We start from the raw sequence: 17,467 nt of genomic DNA on the forward strand, positions 1-17,467 counted from the left end.
AAGGGAACATACGCTTCTGCCAAACCTCTGACCATCTAGGTGATGGCGTTTGACTACATTCTTAACCCTTCGATAGCTCAGTTGGTAGAGGGGAGGACTGTAGGTGAAATTGCTGTAATCCTTAGGTTGCTGGTTCGAATCTAGCTCGAAGGATTGTACTTTTTCGTGTGTCTTACGCCAACTTTTTTACAGCAGTGTACCATGACATGTGCTTGACAAAAAATATCTTTCCCTGAGAGAAGAAATCTTCACTTGTTGACCTTTGATAGGAATGTTGGTAGAGCATCAGAGAGTTCTCGAGAATGCAACAGTCCGTATGTCGCTGACTCAGAAGAGTATAACTTTTTCTGCAGTTGTGCCAAGTTTTTGACTTATGCCTAGTGTTTACCCAAAAGCAAGTCATTCCCTGAGCGGGAATCAAACCCAGGCCGCGGTGGTAAAAGAACCGAATCCTAACCACTAGACCAACAGGGAGAGAGAAAAATACTTTTTGCAAGATAGGGGGCTAAACAGCGATTTTATTCCTCGGCTCACTTTTTGTCTATTCCCAAATGCAACTACTTGCAATCTAAGGGGATGTAGCTCAAAGGAATAGAGCATTAGTTGAATGTACGAAGACCTTGGGGCAATCCTTAGCAGCTCCAAGAAACCACCAAACTCAGCAGATTAATTTCTTAACCCTCCCGTTGTCCTCCTATTATGCCTAGCACACAGTGTCCCCCCCGGGTCACCCTGTCCCGTCTTGGCTAAAGGCCCAGTGGGCACAAGTTTGACAGTATGCGTGTGAACAGCCTTTGCAGATGTATTTGTTACACCTGCAGCACGCGGTGTAGGTCTTGGCGTCCTTCTTGGGTGGGCAGAGCTGACACCTCTTCCTCTTACTCGCCACCGGCGGGGCGGCTGGGGCGGCGGCGGCCGGGCCAGCGGCTTGCTCCCGGGCTGGCGGACGAGCCTCGGCGGTGGCACTCTGTAGGACTTTGAGAAGTGCGGACGCGGCTTGGGTGCGGGGGAGCCGCTGCCTTCTTTGTATCAAGGGCTTCACGAGTGCCTTTCCGAGCTGCTCCAGGAACACCCTCCTCTTGTTCCGCTTCCCAGGCATCCAGTCGGGCTTGATCTCTCGCCATATGACAAAGGCGTTGTAGGAGGACACGTCGAGGATGTTGTGGAAGATGACCAGGGGCCAGCGGGCGGTCATCCGTCTGCAGCTGTAGGTCCCGACCACCTTGTCTAGGTTGTCCACGCCGCCCTTGTTGCAGTTGTAGTCTAGGATGAGGGCCGGCTTCCGGTCGCGGCGATCGCTAACGTCGGGCTCCGCGTGCAGCGTGCTCAGAAGTAGCACGTTCTTATTTCTCTTTGCCAGGTAGGACACTAGAGTGGCGGTGGGCGTGAAGGCGAACCTGGAGGACAGGACCTGTCTGCCCTTTGACTGGAGCAGCGCGGGCGGGAGCTCGGCCTTGTTCTTTCTCACCGTGCCCACCATGGTGAGGTTCCTCTCGAGGAGCCGCTGGCCCAGTTCGTAGGAGGTGAAGAAATTGTCACACGTGACGTTGTGACCGCCCGGCAGTCCCTCGGTCAGATCGAGGACGACGCGGGCGCCCTGGTTCTTCTCGGGGCCTCCGCCGGCCGCCTTGCCGGTGTAGACTTGCATCTTCCAAGCGTAGCTGGACTTGGCGTCGCAGGCCACCCACGACTTGATGCCGTATTTGGCCGGCTTGCTGGGAATGTACTGTCGGAAAGGACAGCGTCCTTTCGGTGGTGAGAAGGGAGGGGAGAGGAGATTAGCAGCGTCATCGTTAAAGCGGGGACACTGCGTTTATGTTACACAAATCAAATCAAATCAAATTTATTTATATAGCCCTTCGTACATCAGCTGATATCTCAAAAGTGCTGTACAGAAACCCAGCCTAAAACCCCAAACAGCAAGCGATGTAGGTGTAGAAGCACGGAGCCGCCGCCGCCGCCGCCGCTTACTACTGCCCATTGCTACTACTGCGGATTGCTACTACTGCCCATTGCTACTACTGCCCACGCTACTAGTGCTACCTCTCTATGCTACACGCACATACACAGATACATAGACGGTACCTCTGAACGGGACCAGTTGTTCGTCCACCGTCAGGTCGGGCCCCGGGTTGTAGAGGGCCGGCAGCCGCTCCTCCCACAGGTCCCATACCTCTCTTATGGCCGCCAGTCTGTCGGTGGCGAGTCTGGCGGGTCTCGACTGGCGGTCGTCGAATCGCAGCAGCCTCGAGTACTTGTGAAACACCTTGAGCGGCATGGTGGCGCGGAACACGGTCCTGCCGCTCTCGGCGTCCCACAGGCTGGCCGCGGCCTCGCCTCGGGACCTGTAGACGCCGGCTAGGATCAGCAGCCCTACGTAGGCGCGCAGGTCGGTGGAGTCCATGGGTCGCCAGCCGTCGCCGTATTTTCTCACCCCCTGCAGATTTGTCATGTCCACAATGATCCTTTCTATCGCCGGTGTGACAAACAGCCGGAAGGCGGACTCGATGTCGAGCGCTCGCGACGCGGCGTAGGCCGTGGGGCCCGGCGTCACGACGGAGCCGGGGCGGCGGATGGCGCGGGGCCGGTCCGGGCCGCGATAGGCCACGGAGGACCATTTGATTTTGCCGTTCTTTGACAGCAACGTCTCCCTTTGGGCTCGGGCGGCTGCCGCCGCGTCCTCTCTGTCTCGCTCTGGCTCTCTGGCTGTGTCTCGCTCTCGGGCAGCGGCCGTGTCTCCCTCTCGCTCTCCCTCTCGCTCTTCCTCCGAAGAGGAGCACGACCGTGAGGCCGAGTCGTCGTCATCGTCCGCATCACGCTCGGGGTTGTATTCCTCACCGTCTTCATCTTCCGAAACGTCCTCCTCTTCGGATTCCATGTAGTCTTCCTCGTCTTCTTGGTCGACACTGGAGGATATCTGTTCCAGGACCTGAGCCGCGCTCAAACAAGGACTGCGAGGCGTCGTAGGCGGAGGGCTCGCGCTCGGCGGGGTCGTATTCCTCCTCATCATCGTCCTCATCATAGTCCTCATCTTCTTCTGCTTCTTCTTCTTCCTTCTTCTTCTCCTTCTTCTTCCTGACAATATTAGTAGCCTCTGTACGGCCGGCTTACAGTCGTAGGCGGAGGGCTCACGCTCGGCGGGGTCGTATTCCTCCTCGTCGTTGTCCTCGTCTTCTTCTTCTTCCTTCTTCTTCCTTCTTCTTCTTCCTGACAATATTAGTAGCCTCTCTACGGCGGCCTTACAGTGGCCACGTGAATAGGACGAGGCACGCGAACGGACGAGGCACGCGAGCGGTCGGCCCTGTCTGCTCCTTCGGACCCTTCGGCCCGTCCGGTACGCTTGGCAGGCCTCCCCGTGTGATTGCAACGAGGTCTTGCACTGAGTTCTTGTGGACAAGTGGTGCCAGGGTCACTCTGACCCGGCCCAGACACAGGGGAACAACTTGTAACACAGGGCCAGGGTTACTCTGACCCAGACCAGACAGTGGTAGGAGGGTTACAACATAAACCTTGCTAACGCTGCCGGGGTCACTCTGACCCACACAGACAGGGGGGGAATCAACTCGTAACGCTGGCCGGGGTCACTATGACCCGGCCCAGACAGGGGTAGGAGGCTTACGACATACACCTTGCTAAGGCTGCCGGGGTCACTCTGACCCACACAGACAGGGGGGGGGATCAACTCGTAACGCTGGCCGGGGTCACTATGACCCGGCCCAGACAGGGGTAGGGTATTGTAACAACAACCATACCCAAAAGGCACAATTTCCACAACCAAAGGAAGGCAGTGTAGCAGGGGGGCGTTTTTAGAATCAATACCCAAACTCACAAGGGGCCCAAGGGCAGTACTGGGGCAGTACCGTCACTTCGCACACAGGGCCCTTGCCCGGAATGTGGCGGGTGTCAATTCTGGGGCAGGACCTTTGACTAGTGTCCACCAGATGGTAGTGTTGGGTCACTATGACCCAGACCAGACAGTGGTAGGAGGGTTACGACATACACCTTGATAAGGCTGCCAGGGTCACACTGACCCACACAGACACGGGGAATCAACTCGTAACTTTGCCCGGGGTCACTCTGACGTCACTATGATCCCGCACACACAGGGGGGGAGGGTTACAACATACACCTTGCTGTTTGACTAGTATCCACCAGGTGGTAGTGTTGGGTCACTATGACCCGGACCAGACAGGGGTAGGAGGGTTACAACATACACCTTGCTAAGGCTGCCAGGGTCTCTCTGACCCACACAGACACGGGTGATCAACTCGTAACCCTGCCCGGGGTCACTCTGACCCACACAGACACGGGGGATCAACTCGTAACCCTGCCCGGGGTCACTCTGACCCGCCGAGACAACAGGAGGGTTATAGGGAACATATGCTGCTGCCAAACCTCTGACCATCTAGGTGTTGCCGTTTGACTACATTTTTTATCCTTCGATAGCTCAGTTGGTAGAGCGGAGGATTGTAGGTGAAATTGCTGTAATCCTTAGGTCGCTGGTTCAAATCCGGCTCGAAGGATTGTACTTTTTCTTGTGGCTTACGCCAACTTTTTGACAGCAGTGACATGACATGTGCTTGACAAAAAAATATCTTTCCCTGAGAGAAGAAATCTTCACTTGTTGACCTTTGATAGGAATGTTGGTAGAGCAGCAGAGAGTTCTCGAGATTGCAACAGTCCTTAGGTCGCTGATTCAGAAGAGTATAACTTTTTCTGCAGTTGTGCCAAGTTTTTGACTTATGCCTAGTGTTTCCCCAAAAGCAAGTCATTCCCTGAGCGGGAATCAAACCCAGGCCGCGGTGGTAAAAGAACCGAATCCTAACTACTAGACCAATAGGGAGAGAGAAAAATACTTTTTGCAAGCTAGGGGGCTAAACAGCGATTTTATTCCTCGGCTCACTTTTTGTCTATTCCCAAATGCAACTACTTGCAATCTAAGGGGATGTAGCTCAGAGGAATAGAGCATTAGTTGAACGTACGAAGACCTGGGGGCAATCCTTAGCAGCTCCAAGAAACCACCAAACTCAGCAGATTAATTTCTTAAAGGGAACATATGCTTCTGCCAAACCTCTGACCATCTAGGTGATGGCGTTTGACTACATTTTTTATCCTTCGATAGCTCAGTTGGTAGAGCGGAGGACTGTAGGTGAAATTGCTGTAATCCTTAGGTCGCTGGTTCAAATCCGGCTCGAAGGATTGTACTTTTTCTTGTGGCTTACGCCAACTTTTTGACAGCAGTGTACCATGACATGTGCTTGACAAAAAAATATCTTTCCCTGAGAGAAGAAATCTTCACTTGTTGAACTTTGATAGGAATGTTGGTAGAGCAGCAGAGAGTTCTCGAGAATGCAACAGTCCGTATGTCGCTGATTCAGAAGAGTATAACTTTTTCTGCAGTTGTTCCAAGTTCTTGACTTATGCCTAGTGTTTACCCAAAAGCAAGTCATTCCCTGAGCGGGAATCAAACCCAGGCCGCGGTGGTAAAAGAACCGAATCCTTACCACTAGACCAACAGGGAGAGAGAAAAATACATTTCGCAAGCTAGGGGGCTAAACAGCGATTTTATTCCTCGGCTCACTTTTTGTCTATTCCCAAATGCAACTACTTGCAATCTAAGGGGATGTAGCTCAGAGGAATAGAGCATTAGTTGAACGTACGAAGACCTGGGGGCAATCCTTAGCAGCTCCAAGAAACCACCAAACTCAGCAGATTAATTTCTTAAAGGGAACATATGCTGCTGCCAAACCTCTGACCATCTAGGTGATGGCATTTGACTACATTTTTTATCCTTCGATAGCTCAGTTGGTAGAGCGGAGGACTGTAGGTGAAATTGCTGTAATCCTTAGGTCGCTGGTTCAAATCCGGCTCGAAGGATTGTACTTTTTCTTGTGGCTTACGCCAACTTTTTGACAGCAGTGTACCATGACATGTGCTTGACAAAAAAAATATTTCCCTGAGAGAAGAAATCTTCACTTGTTGACCTTTGATAGGAATGTTGGTAGAGCAGCAGAGAGTTCTCGAGATTGCGACAGTCCGTATGTCGCTGACTCAGAAGAGTATAACTTATTCTGCAGTTGTTCCAAGTTTTTGACTTATGCCTAGTGTTTACCCAAAAGCAAGACATTCCCTGAGCGGGAATCAAACCCAGGCCGCGGTGGTAAAACAACCGAATCCTTACCACTAGACCAACAGGGAGAGAGAAAAATACATTTCGCAAGCTAGGGGGCTAAACAGCGATTTTATTCCTCGGCTCACTTTTTGTCTATTCCCAAATGCAACTACTTGCAATCTAAGGGGATGTAGCTCAGAGGAATAGAGCATTAGTTGAACGTACGAAGACCTGGGGGCAATCCTCAGCAGCTCCAAGAAACCACCAAACTCAGCAGATTAATTTCTTAAAGGGAACATATGCTTCTGCCAAACCTCTGACCATCTAGGTGATGGCGTTTGACTACATTTTTTATCCTTCGATAGCTCAGTTGGTAGAGCGGAGGACTGTAGGTGAAATTGCTGTAATCCTTAGGTCGCTGGTTCAAATCCTGCTCGGAGGATTGTACTTTTTCTTGTGGCTTACGCCAACTTTTTGAGAGCAGTGAACCATGACATGCGCTTGACAAAAAGATATCTTTCCCTGAGAGAAGAAATCTTCACTTGTTGACCTTTGATAGGAATGTTGGTAGAGCAGCAGAGAGTTCTCGAGATTGCGACAGTCCGTATGTCGCTGACTCAGAAGAGTATAACTTATTCTGCAGTTGTTCCAAGTTTTTGACTTATGCCTAGTGTTTACCCAAAAGCAAGACATTCCCTGAGCGGGAATCAAACCCAGGCCGCGGTGGTAAAAGAACCGAATCCTTACCACTAGACCAACAGGGAGAGAGAAAAATACATTTCGCAAGCTAGGGGGCTAAATAGCGATTTTATTCCTCGGCTCACTTTTTGTCTATTCCCAAATGCAACTACTTGCAATCTAAGGGGATGTAGCTCAGAGGACTAGAGCATTAGTTGAACGTACGAAGACCTGGGGGCAATCCTTAGCAGCTCCAAGAAACCACCAAACTCAGCAGATTAATTTCTTAAAGGGAACATATGCTTCTGCCAAACCTCTGACCATCTAGGTGATGGCGTTTGACTACATTTTTTATCCGTCGATAGCTCAGTTGGTAGAGCGGAGGACTGTAGGTGAAATTGTTGTAATCCTTAAGGTTGCTGGTTCAAATCCGGCTCGAAGGATTGTACTTTTTCTTGTGGCTTACTCCAACTTTTTGACAGCAGTGTACCATGACATGTGCTTGACAAAAAAAAATATTTCCCTGAGAGAAGAAATCTTCACTTGTTGACCTTTGATAGGAATGTTGGTAGAGCAGCAGAGAGTTCTCGAGATTGCGACAGTCCGTATGTCGCTGACTCAGAAGAGTATAACTTATTCTGCAGTTGTTCCAAGTTTTTGACTTATGCCTAGTGTTTACCCAAAAGCAAGACATTCCCTGAGCGGGAATCAAACCCAGGCCGCGGTGGTAAAAGAACCGAATCCTTACCACTAGACCAACAGGGAGAGAGAAAAATACATTTCGCAAGCTAGGGGGCTAAACAGCGATTTTATTCCTCGGCTCACTTTTTGTCTATTCCCAAATGCAACTACTTGCAATCTAAGGGGATGTAGCTCAGAGGAATAGAGCATTAGTTGAACGTACGAAGACCTGGGGGCAATCCTCAGCAGCTCCAAGAAACCACCAAACTCAGCAGATTAATTTCTTAAAGGGAACATATGCTTCTGCCAAACCTCTGACCATCTAGGTGATGGCGTTTGACTACATTTTTTATCCTTCGATAGCTCAGTTGGTAGAGCGGAGGACTGTAGGTGAAATTGCTGTAATCCTTAGGTCGCTGGTTCAAATCCTGCTCGGAGGATTGTACTTTTTCTTGTGGCTTACGCCAACTTTTTGAGAGCAGTGAACCATGACATGCGCTTGACAAAAAGATATCTTTCCCTGAGAGAAGAAATCTTCACTTGTTGACCTTTGATAGGAATGTTGGTAGAGCAGCAGAGAGTTCTCGAGATTGCAAGAGTCCTTAGGTCGCTGACTCAGAAGAGTATAACTTTTTCTGCAGTTGTGCCAAGTTTTTGACTTATGCCTAGTGTTTCCCCAAAAGCAAGTCATTCCCTGAGCGGGAATCAAACCCAGGCCGCGGTGGTAAAAGAACCGAATCCTAACCACTAGACCAACAGGGAGAGAGAAAAATACATTTCGCAAGCTAGGGGGCTAAACAGCGATTTTATTCCTCGGCTCACTTTTTGTCTATTCCCAAATGCAACTACTTGCAATCTAAGGGGATGTAGCTCAGAGGACTAGAGCATTAGTTGAACGTACGAAGACCTGGGGGCAATCCTTAGCAGCTCCAAGAAACCACCAAACTCAGCAGATTAATTTCTTAAAGGGAACATATGCTTCTGCCAAACCTCTGACCATCTAGGTGATGGCGTTTGACTACATTTTTTATCCTTCGATAGCTCAGTTGGTAGAGCGGAGGACTGTAGGTGAAATTGCTGTAATCCTTAGGTCGCTGGTTCAAATCCGGCTCGAAGGATTGTACTTTTTCTTGTGGCTTACGGCAACTTTTTGACAGCAGTGTACCATGACATGTGCTTGACAAAAAAATATCTTTCTCTGAGAGAAGAAATCTTCACTTGTTGACCTTTGATAGGAATGTTGGTAGAGCAGCAGAGAGTTCTCGAGATTGCGACAGTCCGTATGTCGCTGACTCAGAAGAGTATAACTTATTCTGCAGTTGTTCCAAGTTTTTGACTTATGCCTAGTGTTTACCCAAAAGCAAGACATTCCCTGAGCGGGAATCAAACCCAGGCCGCGGTGGTAAAAGAACCGAATCCTTACCACTAGACCAACAGGGAGAGAGAAAAATACATTTCGCAAGCTAGGGGGCTAAATAGCGATTTTATTCCTCGGCTCACTTTTTGTCTATTCCCAAATGCAACTACTTGCAATCTAAGGGGATGTAGCTCAGAGGACTAGAGCATTAGTTGAACGTACGAAGACCTGGGGGCAATCCTTAGCAGCTCCAAGAAACCACCAAACTCAGCAGATTAATTTCTTAAAGGGAACATATGCTTCTGCCAAACCTCTGACCATCTAGGTGATGGCGTTTGACTACATTTTTTATCCGTCGATAGCTCAGTTGGTAGAGCGGAGGACTGTAGGTGAAATTGTTGTAATCCTTAAGGTTGCTGGTTCAAATCCGGCTCGAAGGATTGTACTTTTTCTTGTGGCTTACTCCAACTTTTTGACAGCAGTGTACCATGACATGTGCTTGACAAAAAAAAATATTTCCCTGAGAGAAGAAATCTTCACTTGTTGACCTTTGATAGGAATGTTGGTAGAGCAGCAGAGAGTTCTCGAGATTGCGACAGTCCGTATGTCGCTGACTCAGAAGAGTATAACTTATTCTGCAGTTGTTCCAAGTTTTTGACTTATGCCTAGTGTTTACCCAAAAGCAAGACATTCCCTGAGCGGGAATCAAACCCAGGCCGCGGTGGTAAAAGAACCGAATCCTTACCACTAGACCAACAGGGAGAGAGAAAAATACATTTCGCAAGCTAGGGGGCTAAACAGCGATTTTATTCCTCGGCTCACTTTTTGTCTATTCCCAAATGCAACTACTTGCAATCTAAGGGGATGTAGCTCAGAGGAATAGAGCATTAGTTGAACGTACGAAGACCTGGGGGCAATCCTTAGCAGCTCCAAGAAACCACCAAACTCAGCAGATTAATTTCTTAAAGGGAACATATGCTTCTGCCAAACCTCTGACCATCTAGGTGATGGCGTTTGACTACATTTTTTATCCTTCGATAGCTCAGTTGGTAGAGCGGAGGACTGTAGGTGAAATTGCTGTAATCCTTAGGTCGCTGGTTCAAATCCTGCTCGAAGGATTGTACTTTTTCTTGTGGCTTACGCCAACTTTTTGACAGCAGTGTACCATGACATGTGCTTGACAAAAAAATATCTTTCCCTGAGAGAAGAAATCTTCACTTGTTGACCTTTGATAGGAATGTTGGTAGAGCAGCAGAGAGTTCTCGAGATTGCAACAGTCCTTAGGTCGCTGATTCAGAAGAGTATAACTTTTTCTGCAGTTGTGCCAAGTTTTTGACTTATGCCTAGTGTTTCCCCAAAAGCAAGTCATTCCCTGAGCGGGAATCAAACCCAGGCCGCGGTGGTAAAAGAACCGAATCCTTACCACTAGACCAACAGGGAGAGAGAAAAATACATTTCGCAAGCTAGGGGGCTAAATAGCGATTTTATTCCTCGGCTCACTTTTTGTCTATTCCCAAATGCAACTACTTGCAATCTAAGGGGATGTAGCTCAGAGGACTAGAGCATTAGTTGAACGTACGAAGACCTGGGGGCAATCCTTAGCAGCTCCAAGAAACCACCAAACTCAGCAGATTAATTTCTTAAAGGGAACATATGCTTCTGCCAAACCTCTGACCATCTAGGTGATGGCGTTTGACTACATTTTTTATCCGTCGATAGCTCAGTTGGTAGAGCGGAGGACTGTAGGTGAAATTGTTGTAATCCTTAAGGTTGCTGGTTCAAATCCGTCTCGAAGGATTGTACTTTTTCTTGTGGCTTACGCCAACTTTTTGACAGCAGTGTACCATGACATGTGCTTGACAAAAAAAAATATTTCCCTGAGAGAAGAAATCTTCACTTGTTGACCTTTGATAGGAATGTTGGTAGAGCAGCAGAGAGTTCTCGAGATTGCGACAGTCCGTATGTCGCTGACTCAGAAGAGTATAACTTATTCTGCAGTTGTTCCAAGTTTTTGACTTATGCCTAGTGTTTACCCAAAAGCAAGACATTCCCTGAGCGGGAATCAAACCCAGGCCGCGGTGGTAAAAGAACCGAATCCTTACCACTAGACCAACAGGGAGAGAGAAAAATACATTTCGCAAGCTAGGGGGCTAAACAGCGATTTTATTCCTCGGCTCACTTTTTGTCTATTCCCAAATGCAACTACTTGCAATCTAAGGGGATGTAGCTCAGAGGAATAGAGCATTAGTTGAACGTACGAAGACCTGGGGGCAATCCTTAGCAGCTCCAAGAAACCACCAAACTCAGCAGATTAATTTCTTAAATGGAACATATGCTTCTGCCAAACCTCTGACCATCTAGGTGATGGCGTTTGACTACATTTTTTATCCTTCGATAGCTCAGTTGGTAGAGCGGAGGACTGTAGGTGAAATTGCTGTAATCCTTAGGTCGCTGGTTCAAATCCGGCTCGAAGGATTGTACTTTTTCTTGTGGCTTACGGCAACTTTTTGACAGCAGTGTACCATGACATGTGCTTGACAAAAAAAAATATTTCCCCGAGAGAAGAAATCTTCACTTGTTGACCTTTGATAGGAATGTTGGTAGAGCAGCAGAGAGTTCTCGAGATTGCGACAGTCCGTATGTCGCTGACTCAGAAGAGTATAACTTATTCTGCAGTTGTTCCAAGTTTTTGACTTATGCCTAGTGTTTACCCAAAAGCAAGACATTCCCTGAGCGGGAATCAAACCCAGGCCGCGGTGGTAAAAGAACCGAATCCTAACCACTAGACCAACAGGGAGAGAGAAAAATACATTTCGCAAGCTAGGGGGCTAAACAGCGATTTTATTCCTCGGCTCACTTTTTGTCTATTCCCAAATGCAACTACTTGCAATCTAAGGGGATGTAGCTCAGAGGAATAGAGTATTAGTTGAACGTACGAAGACCTGGGGGCAATCCTTAGCAGCTCCAAGAAACCACCAAACTCAGCAGATTAATTTCTTAAAGAGAACATATGCTTCTGCCAAACCTCTGACCATCTAGGTGATGGCGTTTGACTACATTTTTTATCCTTCGATAGCTCAGTTGGTAGAGCGGAGGACTGTAGGTGAAATTTCTGTAATCCTTAGGTCGCTGGTTCAAATCCGGCTCGAAGGATTGTACTTTTTCTTGTGGCTTACGGCAACTTTTTGACAGCAGTGTACCATGACATGTGCTTGACAAAAATAAATATTTCCCTGAGAGAAGAAATCTTCACTTGTTGACCTTTGATAGGAATGTTGGTAGAGCAGCAGAGAGTTCTCGAGATTGCGACAGTCCGTATGTCGCTGACTCAGAAGAGTATAACTTATTCTGCAGTTGTGCCAAGTTTTTGACTTATGCCTAGTGTTTCCCCAAAAGCAAGTCATTCCCTGAGCGGGAATCAAACCCAGGCCGCGGTGGTAAAAGAACCGAATCCTTACCACTAGACCAACAGGGAGAGAGAAAAATACATTTCGCAAGCTAGGGGGCTAAACAGCGATTTTATTCCTCGGCTCACTTTTTGTCTATTTCCAAATGCAACTACTTGCAATCTAAGGGGATGTAGCTCAAAGACCTGGGGGCAATCCTTAGCAGCTCCAAGAAACCACCAAACTCAGCAGATTAATTTCTTAAAGGGAACATATGCTTCTGCCAAACCTCTGACCATCTAGGTGATGGCGTTTGACTAAATTTTTTATCCTTCGATAGCTCAGTTGGTAGAGCGGAGGACTGTAGGTGAAATTGCTGTAATCCTTAGGTCGCTGGTTCAAATCCGGCTCGAAGGATTGTACTTTTTCTTGTGGCTTACGGCAACTTTTTGACAGCAGTGTACCATGACATGTGCTTGACAAAAAAAAATATTTCCCCGAGAGAAGAAATCTTCACTTGTTGACCTTTGATAGGAATGTTGGTAGAGCAGCAGAGAGTTCTCGAGATTGCGACAGTCCGTATGTCGCTGACTCAGAAGAGTATAACTTATTCTGCAGTTGTTCCAAGTTTTTGACTTATGCCTAGTGTTTACCCAAAAGCAAGACGTTCCCTGAGCGGGAATCAAACCCAGGCCGAGGTGGTAAAAGAACCGAATCCTTACCACTAGACCAACAGGGAGAGAGAAAAATACATTTCGCAAGCTAGGGGGCTAAACAGCGATTTTATTCCTCGGCTCACTTTTTGTCTATTCCCAAATGCAACTACTTGCAATCTAAGGGGATGCAGCTCAAAGACCTGGGGGCAATCCTTAGCAGCTCCAAGAAACCACCAAACTCAGCAGATTAATTTCTTAAAGAGAACATATGCTTCTGCCAAACCTCTGACCATCTAGGTGATGGCGTTTGACTACATTTTTTATCCTTCGATAGCTCAGTTGGTAGAGTGGAGGACTGTAGGTGAAATTGCTGTAATCCTTAGGTCGCTGGTTCAAATCCGGCTCGAAGGATTGTACTTTTTCTTGTGGCTTACGGCAACTTTTTGACAGCAGTGTATCATGACATGTGCTTGACAAAAAAAAATATTTCCCCGAGAGAAGAAATCTTCACTTGTTGACCTTTGATAGGAATGTTGGTAGAGCAGCAGAGAGTTCTCGAGATTGCGACAGTCCGTATGTCGCTGACTCAGAAGAGTATAACTTATTCTGCAGTTGTTCCAAGTTTTTGACTTATGCCTAGTGTTTACCCAAAAGCAAGACATTCCCTGAGCGGGAATCAAACCCAGGCCGCGGTGGTAAAAGAACCGAATCCTAACCACTAGACCAACAGGGAGAGAGAAAAATACATTTCGCAAGCTAGGGGGCTAAACAGCGATTTTATTCCTCGGCTCACTTTTTGTCTATTCCCAAATGCAACTACTTGCAATCTAAGGGGATGTAGCTCAGAGGAATAGAGTATTAGTTGAACGTACGAAGACCTGGGGGCAATCCTTAGCAGCTCCAAGAAACCACCAAACTCAGCAGATTAATTTCTTAAAGAGAACATATGCTTCTGCCAAACCTCTGACCATCTAGGTGATGGCGTTTGACTACATTTTTTATCCTTCGATAGCTCAGTTGGTAGAGCGGAGGACTGTAGGTGAAATTGCTGTAATCCTTAGGTCGCTGGTTCAAATCCGGCTCGAAGGATTGTACTTTTTCTTGTGGCTTACGGCAACTTTTTGACAGCAGTGTACCATGACATGTGCTTGACAAAAATAAATATTTCCCTGAGAGAAGAAATCTTCACTTGTTGACCTTTGATAGGAATGTTGGTAGAGCAGCAGAGAGTTCTCGAGATTGCGACAGTCCGTATGTCGCTGACTCAGAAGAGTATAACTTATTCTGCAGCTGTGCCAAGTTTTTGACTTATGCCTAGTGTTTCCCCAAAAGCAAGTCATTCCCTGAGCGGGAATCAAACCCAGGCCGCGGTGGTAAAAGAACCGAATCCTTACCACTAGACCAACAGGGAGAGAGAAAAATACATTTCGCAAGCTAGGGGGCTAAACAGCGATTTTATTCCTCGGCTCACTTTTTGTCTATTTCCAAATGCAACTACTTGCAATCTAAGGGGATGTAGCTCAAAGACCTGGGGGCAATCCTTAGCAGCTCCAAGAAACCACCAAACTCAGCAGATTAATTTCTTAAAGGGAACATATGCTTCTGCCAAACCTCTGACCATCTAGGTGATGGCGTTTGACTAAATTTTTTATCCTTCGATAGCTCAGTTGGTAGAGCGGAGGACTGTAGGTGAAATTGCTGTAATCCTTAGGTCGCTGGTTCAAATCCGGCTTGAAGGATTGTACTTTTTCTTGTGGCTTACGGCAACTTTTTGACAGCAGTGTACCATGACATGTGCTTGACAAAAAAAAATATTTCCCCGAGAGAAGAAATCTTCACTTGTTGACCTTTGATAGGAATGTTGGTAGAGCAGCAGAGAGTTCTCGAGATTGCGACAGTCCGTATGTCGCTGACTCAGAAGAGTATAACTTATTCTGCAGTTGTTCCAAGTTTTTGACTTATGCCTAGTGTTTACCCAAAAGCAAGACATTCCCTGAGCGGGAATCAAACCCAGGCCGCGGTGGTAAAAGAACCGAATCCTAACCACTAGACCAACAGGGAGAGAGAAAAATACATTTCGCAAGCTAGGGGGCTAAACAGCGATTTTATTCCTCGGCTCACTTTTTGTCTATTCCCAAATGCAACTACTTGCAATCTAAGGGGATGTAGCTCAGAGGAATAGAGCATTAGTTGAACGTACGAAGACCTGGGGGCAATCCTTAGCAGCTCCAAGAAACCACCAAACTCAGCAGATTAATTTCTTAAAGAGAACATATGCTTCTGCCAAACCTCTGACCATCTAGGTGATGGCGTTTGAATACATTATTTATCCTTCGATAGCTCAGTTGGTAGAGCGGAGGACTGTAGGTGAAATTGCTGTAATCCTTAGGTCGCTGGTTCAAATCCGGCTCGAAGGATTGTACTTTTTCTTGTGGCTTACGGCAACTTTTTGACAGCAGTGTACCATGACATGTGCTTGACAAAAATAAATATTTCCCTGAGAGAAGAAATCTTCACTTGTTGACCTTTGATAGGAATGTTGGTAGAGCAGCAGAGAGTTCTCGAGATTGCGACAGTCCGTATGTCGCTGACTCAGAAGAGTATAACTTATTCTGCAGTTGTGCCAAGTTTTTGACTTATGCCTAGTGTTTCCCCAAAAGCAAGTCATTCCCTGAGCGGGAATCAAACCCAGGCCGCGGTGGTAAAAGAACCGAATCCTTACCACTAGACCAACAGGGAGAGAGAAAAATACATTTCGCAAGCTAGGGGGCTAAACAGCGATTTTATTCCTCGGCTCACTTTTTGTCTATTCCCAAATGCAACTACTTGCAATCTAAGGGGATGTAGCTCAGAGGAATAGAGCATTAGTTGAACGTACGAAGACCTGGGGGCAATCCTTAGCAGCTCCAAGAAACCACCAAACTCAGCAGATTAATTTCTTAAAGAGAACATATGCTTCTGCCAAACCTCTGACCATCTAGGTGATGGCGTTTGACTACATTTTTTATCCTTCGATAGCTCAGTTGGTAGAGCGGAGGACTGTAGGTGAAATTGCTGTAATCCTTAGGTCGCTGGTTCAAATCCGGCTCGAAGGATTGTACTTTTTCTTGTGGCTTACGGCAACTTTTTGACAGCAGTGTACCATGACATGTGCTTGACAAAAATAAATATTTCCCTGAGAGAAGAAATCTTCACTTGTTGACCTTTGATAGGAATGTTGGTAGAGCAGCAGAGAGTTCTCGAGATTGCGACAGTCCGTATGTCGCTGACTCAGAAGAGTATAACTTATTCTGCAGTTGTGCCAAGTTTTTGACTTATGCCTAGTGTTTCCCCAAAAGCAAGTCATTCCCTGAGCGGGAATCAAACCCAGGCCGCGGTGGTAAAAGAACCGAATCCTTACCACTAGACCAACAGGGAGAGAGAAAAATACATTTCGCAAGCTAGGGGGCTAAACAGCGATTTTATTCCTCGGCTCACTTTTTGTCTATTCCCAAATGCAACTACTTGCAATCTAAGGGGATGTAGCTCAGAGGAATAGAGCATTAGTTGAACGTACGAAGACCTGGGGGCAATCCTCAGCAGCTCCAAGAAACCACCAAACTCAGCAGATTAATTTCTTAAAGGGAACATATGCTTCTGCCAAACCTCTGACCATCTAGGTGATGGTGTTTGACTACATTTTTTATCCTTCGATAGCTCAGTTGGTAGAGCGGAGGACTGTAGGTGAAATTGCTTTAATCCTTAGGTCGCTTGTTCAAATCCGGCTCGAAGGATTGTACTTTTTCTTGTGCCTTACGCCAACATTTTGACAGCAGTGTACCATGACATGTGCTTGACAAAAAAATATTTTTCTCTGAGAGAAGAAATCTTCACTTGTTGACCTTTGATAGGAATGTTGGTAGAGCAGCAGAGAGTTCTCGAGATTGCAACAGTCCTTTGGTCGCTGATTCAGAAGAGTATAACTTTTTCTGCAGTTGTGCCAAGTTTTTGACTTATGCCTAGTGTTTCCCCAAAAGCAAGTCATTCCCTGAGCGGGAATCAAACCCAGGCCGCGGTGGTAAAAGAACCGAATCCTAACCACTAGACCAACAGGGAGAGAGAAAAATACATTTCGCAAGCTAGGGGGCTAAACAGCGATTTTATTCCTCGGCTCACTTTTTGTCTATTTCCAAATGCAACTACTTGCAATCTAAGGGGATGTAGCTCAAAGACCTGGGGGCAATCCTTAGCAGCTCCAAGAAACCACCAAACTCAGCAGATTAATTTCTTAAAGGGAACATATGCTTCTGCCAAACCTCTGACCATCTAGGTGATGGCGTTTGACTAAATTTTTTATCCTTCGATAGCTCAGTTGGTAGAGCGGAGGACTGTAGGTGAAATTGCTGTAATCCTTAGGTCGCTGGTTCAAATCCGGCTCGAAGGATTGTACTTTTTCTTGTGGCTTACGCCAACTTTTTGACAGCAGTGTACCATGACATGTGCTTGACAAAAAAAAATATTTCCCCGAGAGAAGAAATCTTCACTTGTTGACCTTTGATAGGAATGTTGGTAGAGCAGCAGAGAGTTCTCGAGATTGCGACAGTCCGTATGTCGCTGA

The 17,467-nt window shown here is 47.1% G+C and overlaps 1 protein-coding gene and 13 non-coding genes across 14 annotated transcripts in view; 13 read left to right on the plus strand and 1 right to left on the minus strand.

The window, feature by feature from the left end:
- Nucleotides 1-727: 727 nt before the first annotated feature.
- The window catches only part of LOC110516899 (uncharacterized), a 134,597-nt gene continuing 117,857 nt past the window's right edge, over nucleotides 728-17,467 (minus strand). Inside the window, exons 2-5 of the mRNA XM_090213380.1 lie at nucleotides 4,208-4,342; nucleotides 3,539-3,652; nucleotides 2,086-3,379; nucleotides 728-1,746 (exon numbers count right to left, since the gene is read on the minus strand). Coding sequence (XP_090069506.1) covers nucleotides 728-1,746; nucleotides 2,086-3,379; nucleotides 3,539-3,652; nucleotides 4,208-4,342 — 2,562 coding nt within the window. The remainder of the gene's footprint in view (nucleotides 1,747-2,085; nucleotides 3,380-3,538; nucleotides 3,653-4,207; nucleotides 4,343-17,467) is intronic.
- trnay-gua (transfer RNA tyrosine (anticodon GUA)) lies at nucleotides 4,437-4,523 on the plus strand. The gene is given in 2 exon segments: nucleotides 4,437-4,473; nucleotides 4,488-4,523. It is a non-coding gene; the product is annotated as a tRNA-Tyr (tRNA).
- Nucleotides 5,113-5,199, plus strand: trnay-gua (transfer RNA tyrosine (anticodon GUA)). Its single transcript is given in 2 exon segments — nucleotides 5,113-5,149; nucleotides 5,164-5,199. It is a non-coding gene; the product is annotated as a tRNA-Tyr (tRNA).
- Nucleotides 5,791-5,877, plus strand: trnay-gua (transfer RNA tyrosine (anticodon GUA)). Its single transcript is given in 2 exon segments — nucleotides 5,791-5,827; nucleotides 5,842-5,877. It is a non-coding gene; the product is annotated as a tRNA-Tyr (tRNA).
- Nucleotides 8,503-8,589, plus strand: trnay-gua (transfer RNA tyrosine (anticodon GUA)). The gene is given in 2 exon segments: nucleotides 8,503-8,539; nucleotides 8,554-8,589. It is a non-coding gene; the product is annotated as a tRNA-Tyr (tRNA).
- On the plus strand, nucleotides 11,217-11,303 carry trnay-gua (transfer RNA tyrosine (anticodon GUA)). Its single transcript is given in 2 exon segments — nucleotides 11,217-11,253; nucleotides 11,268-11,303. It is a non-coding gene; the product is annotated as a tRNA-Tyr (tRNA).
- On the plus strand, nucleotides 11,895-11,981 carry trnay-gua (transfer RNA tyrosine (anticodon GUA)). The gene is given in 2 exon segments: nucleotides 11,895-11,931; nucleotides 11,946-11,981. It is a non-coding gene; the product is annotated as a tRNA-Tyr (tRNA).
- trnay-gua (transfer RNA tyrosine (anticodon GUA)) lies at nucleotides 12,545-12,631 on the plus strand. The gene is given in 2 exon segments: nucleotides 12,545-12,581; nucleotides 12,596-12,631. It is a non-coding gene; the product is annotated as a tRNA-Tyr (tRNA).
- trnay-gua (transfer RNA tyrosine (anticodon GUA)) lies at nucleotides 13,195-13,281 on the plus strand. The gene is given in 2 exon segments: nucleotides 13,195-13,231; nucleotides 13,246-13,281. It is a non-coding gene; the product is annotated as a tRNA-Tyr (tRNA).
- On the plus strand, nucleotides 13,873-13,959 carry trnay-gua (transfer RNA tyrosine (anticodon GUA)). The gene is given in 2 exon segments: nucleotides 13,873-13,909; nucleotides 13,924-13,959. It is a non-coding gene; the product is annotated as a tRNA-Tyr (tRNA).
- On the plus strand, nucleotides 14,523-14,609 carry trnay-gua (transfer RNA tyrosine (anticodon GUA)). The gene is given in 2 exon segments: nucleotides 14,523-14,559; nucleotides 14,574-14,609. It is a non-coding gene; the product is annotated as a tRNA-Tyr (tRNA).
- On the plus strand, nucleotides 15,201-15,287 carry trnay-gua (transfer RNA tyrosine (anticodon GUA)). The gene is given in 2 exon segments: nucleotides 15,201-15,237; nucleotides 15,252-15,287. It is a non-coding gene; the product is annotated as a tRNA-Tyr (tRNA).
- On the plus strand, nucleotides 15,879-15,965 carry trnay-gua (transfer RNA tyrosine (anticodon GUA)). Its single transcript is given in 2 exon segments — nucleotides 15,879-15,915; nucleotides 15,930-15,965. It is a non-coding gene; the product is annotated as a tRNA-Tyr (tRNA).
- Nucleotides 17,207-17,293, plus strand: trnay-gua (transfer RNA tyrosine (anticodon GUA)). Its single transcript is given in 2 exon segments — nucleotides 17,207-17,243; nucleotides 17,258-17,293. It is a non-coding gene; the product is annotated as a tRNA-Tyr (tRNA).

Source organism: Oncorhynchus mykiss, chromosome 21, assembly GCF_057628025.1.
Source record: "Oncorhynchus mykiss isolate SJ-2025 chromosome 21, ASM5762802v1, whole genome shotgun sequence".
NCBI classification, from domain to species: domain Eukaryota; kingdom Metazoa; phylum Chordata; class Actinopteri; order Salmoniformes; family Salmonidae; genus Oncorhynchus; species Oncorhynchus mykiss.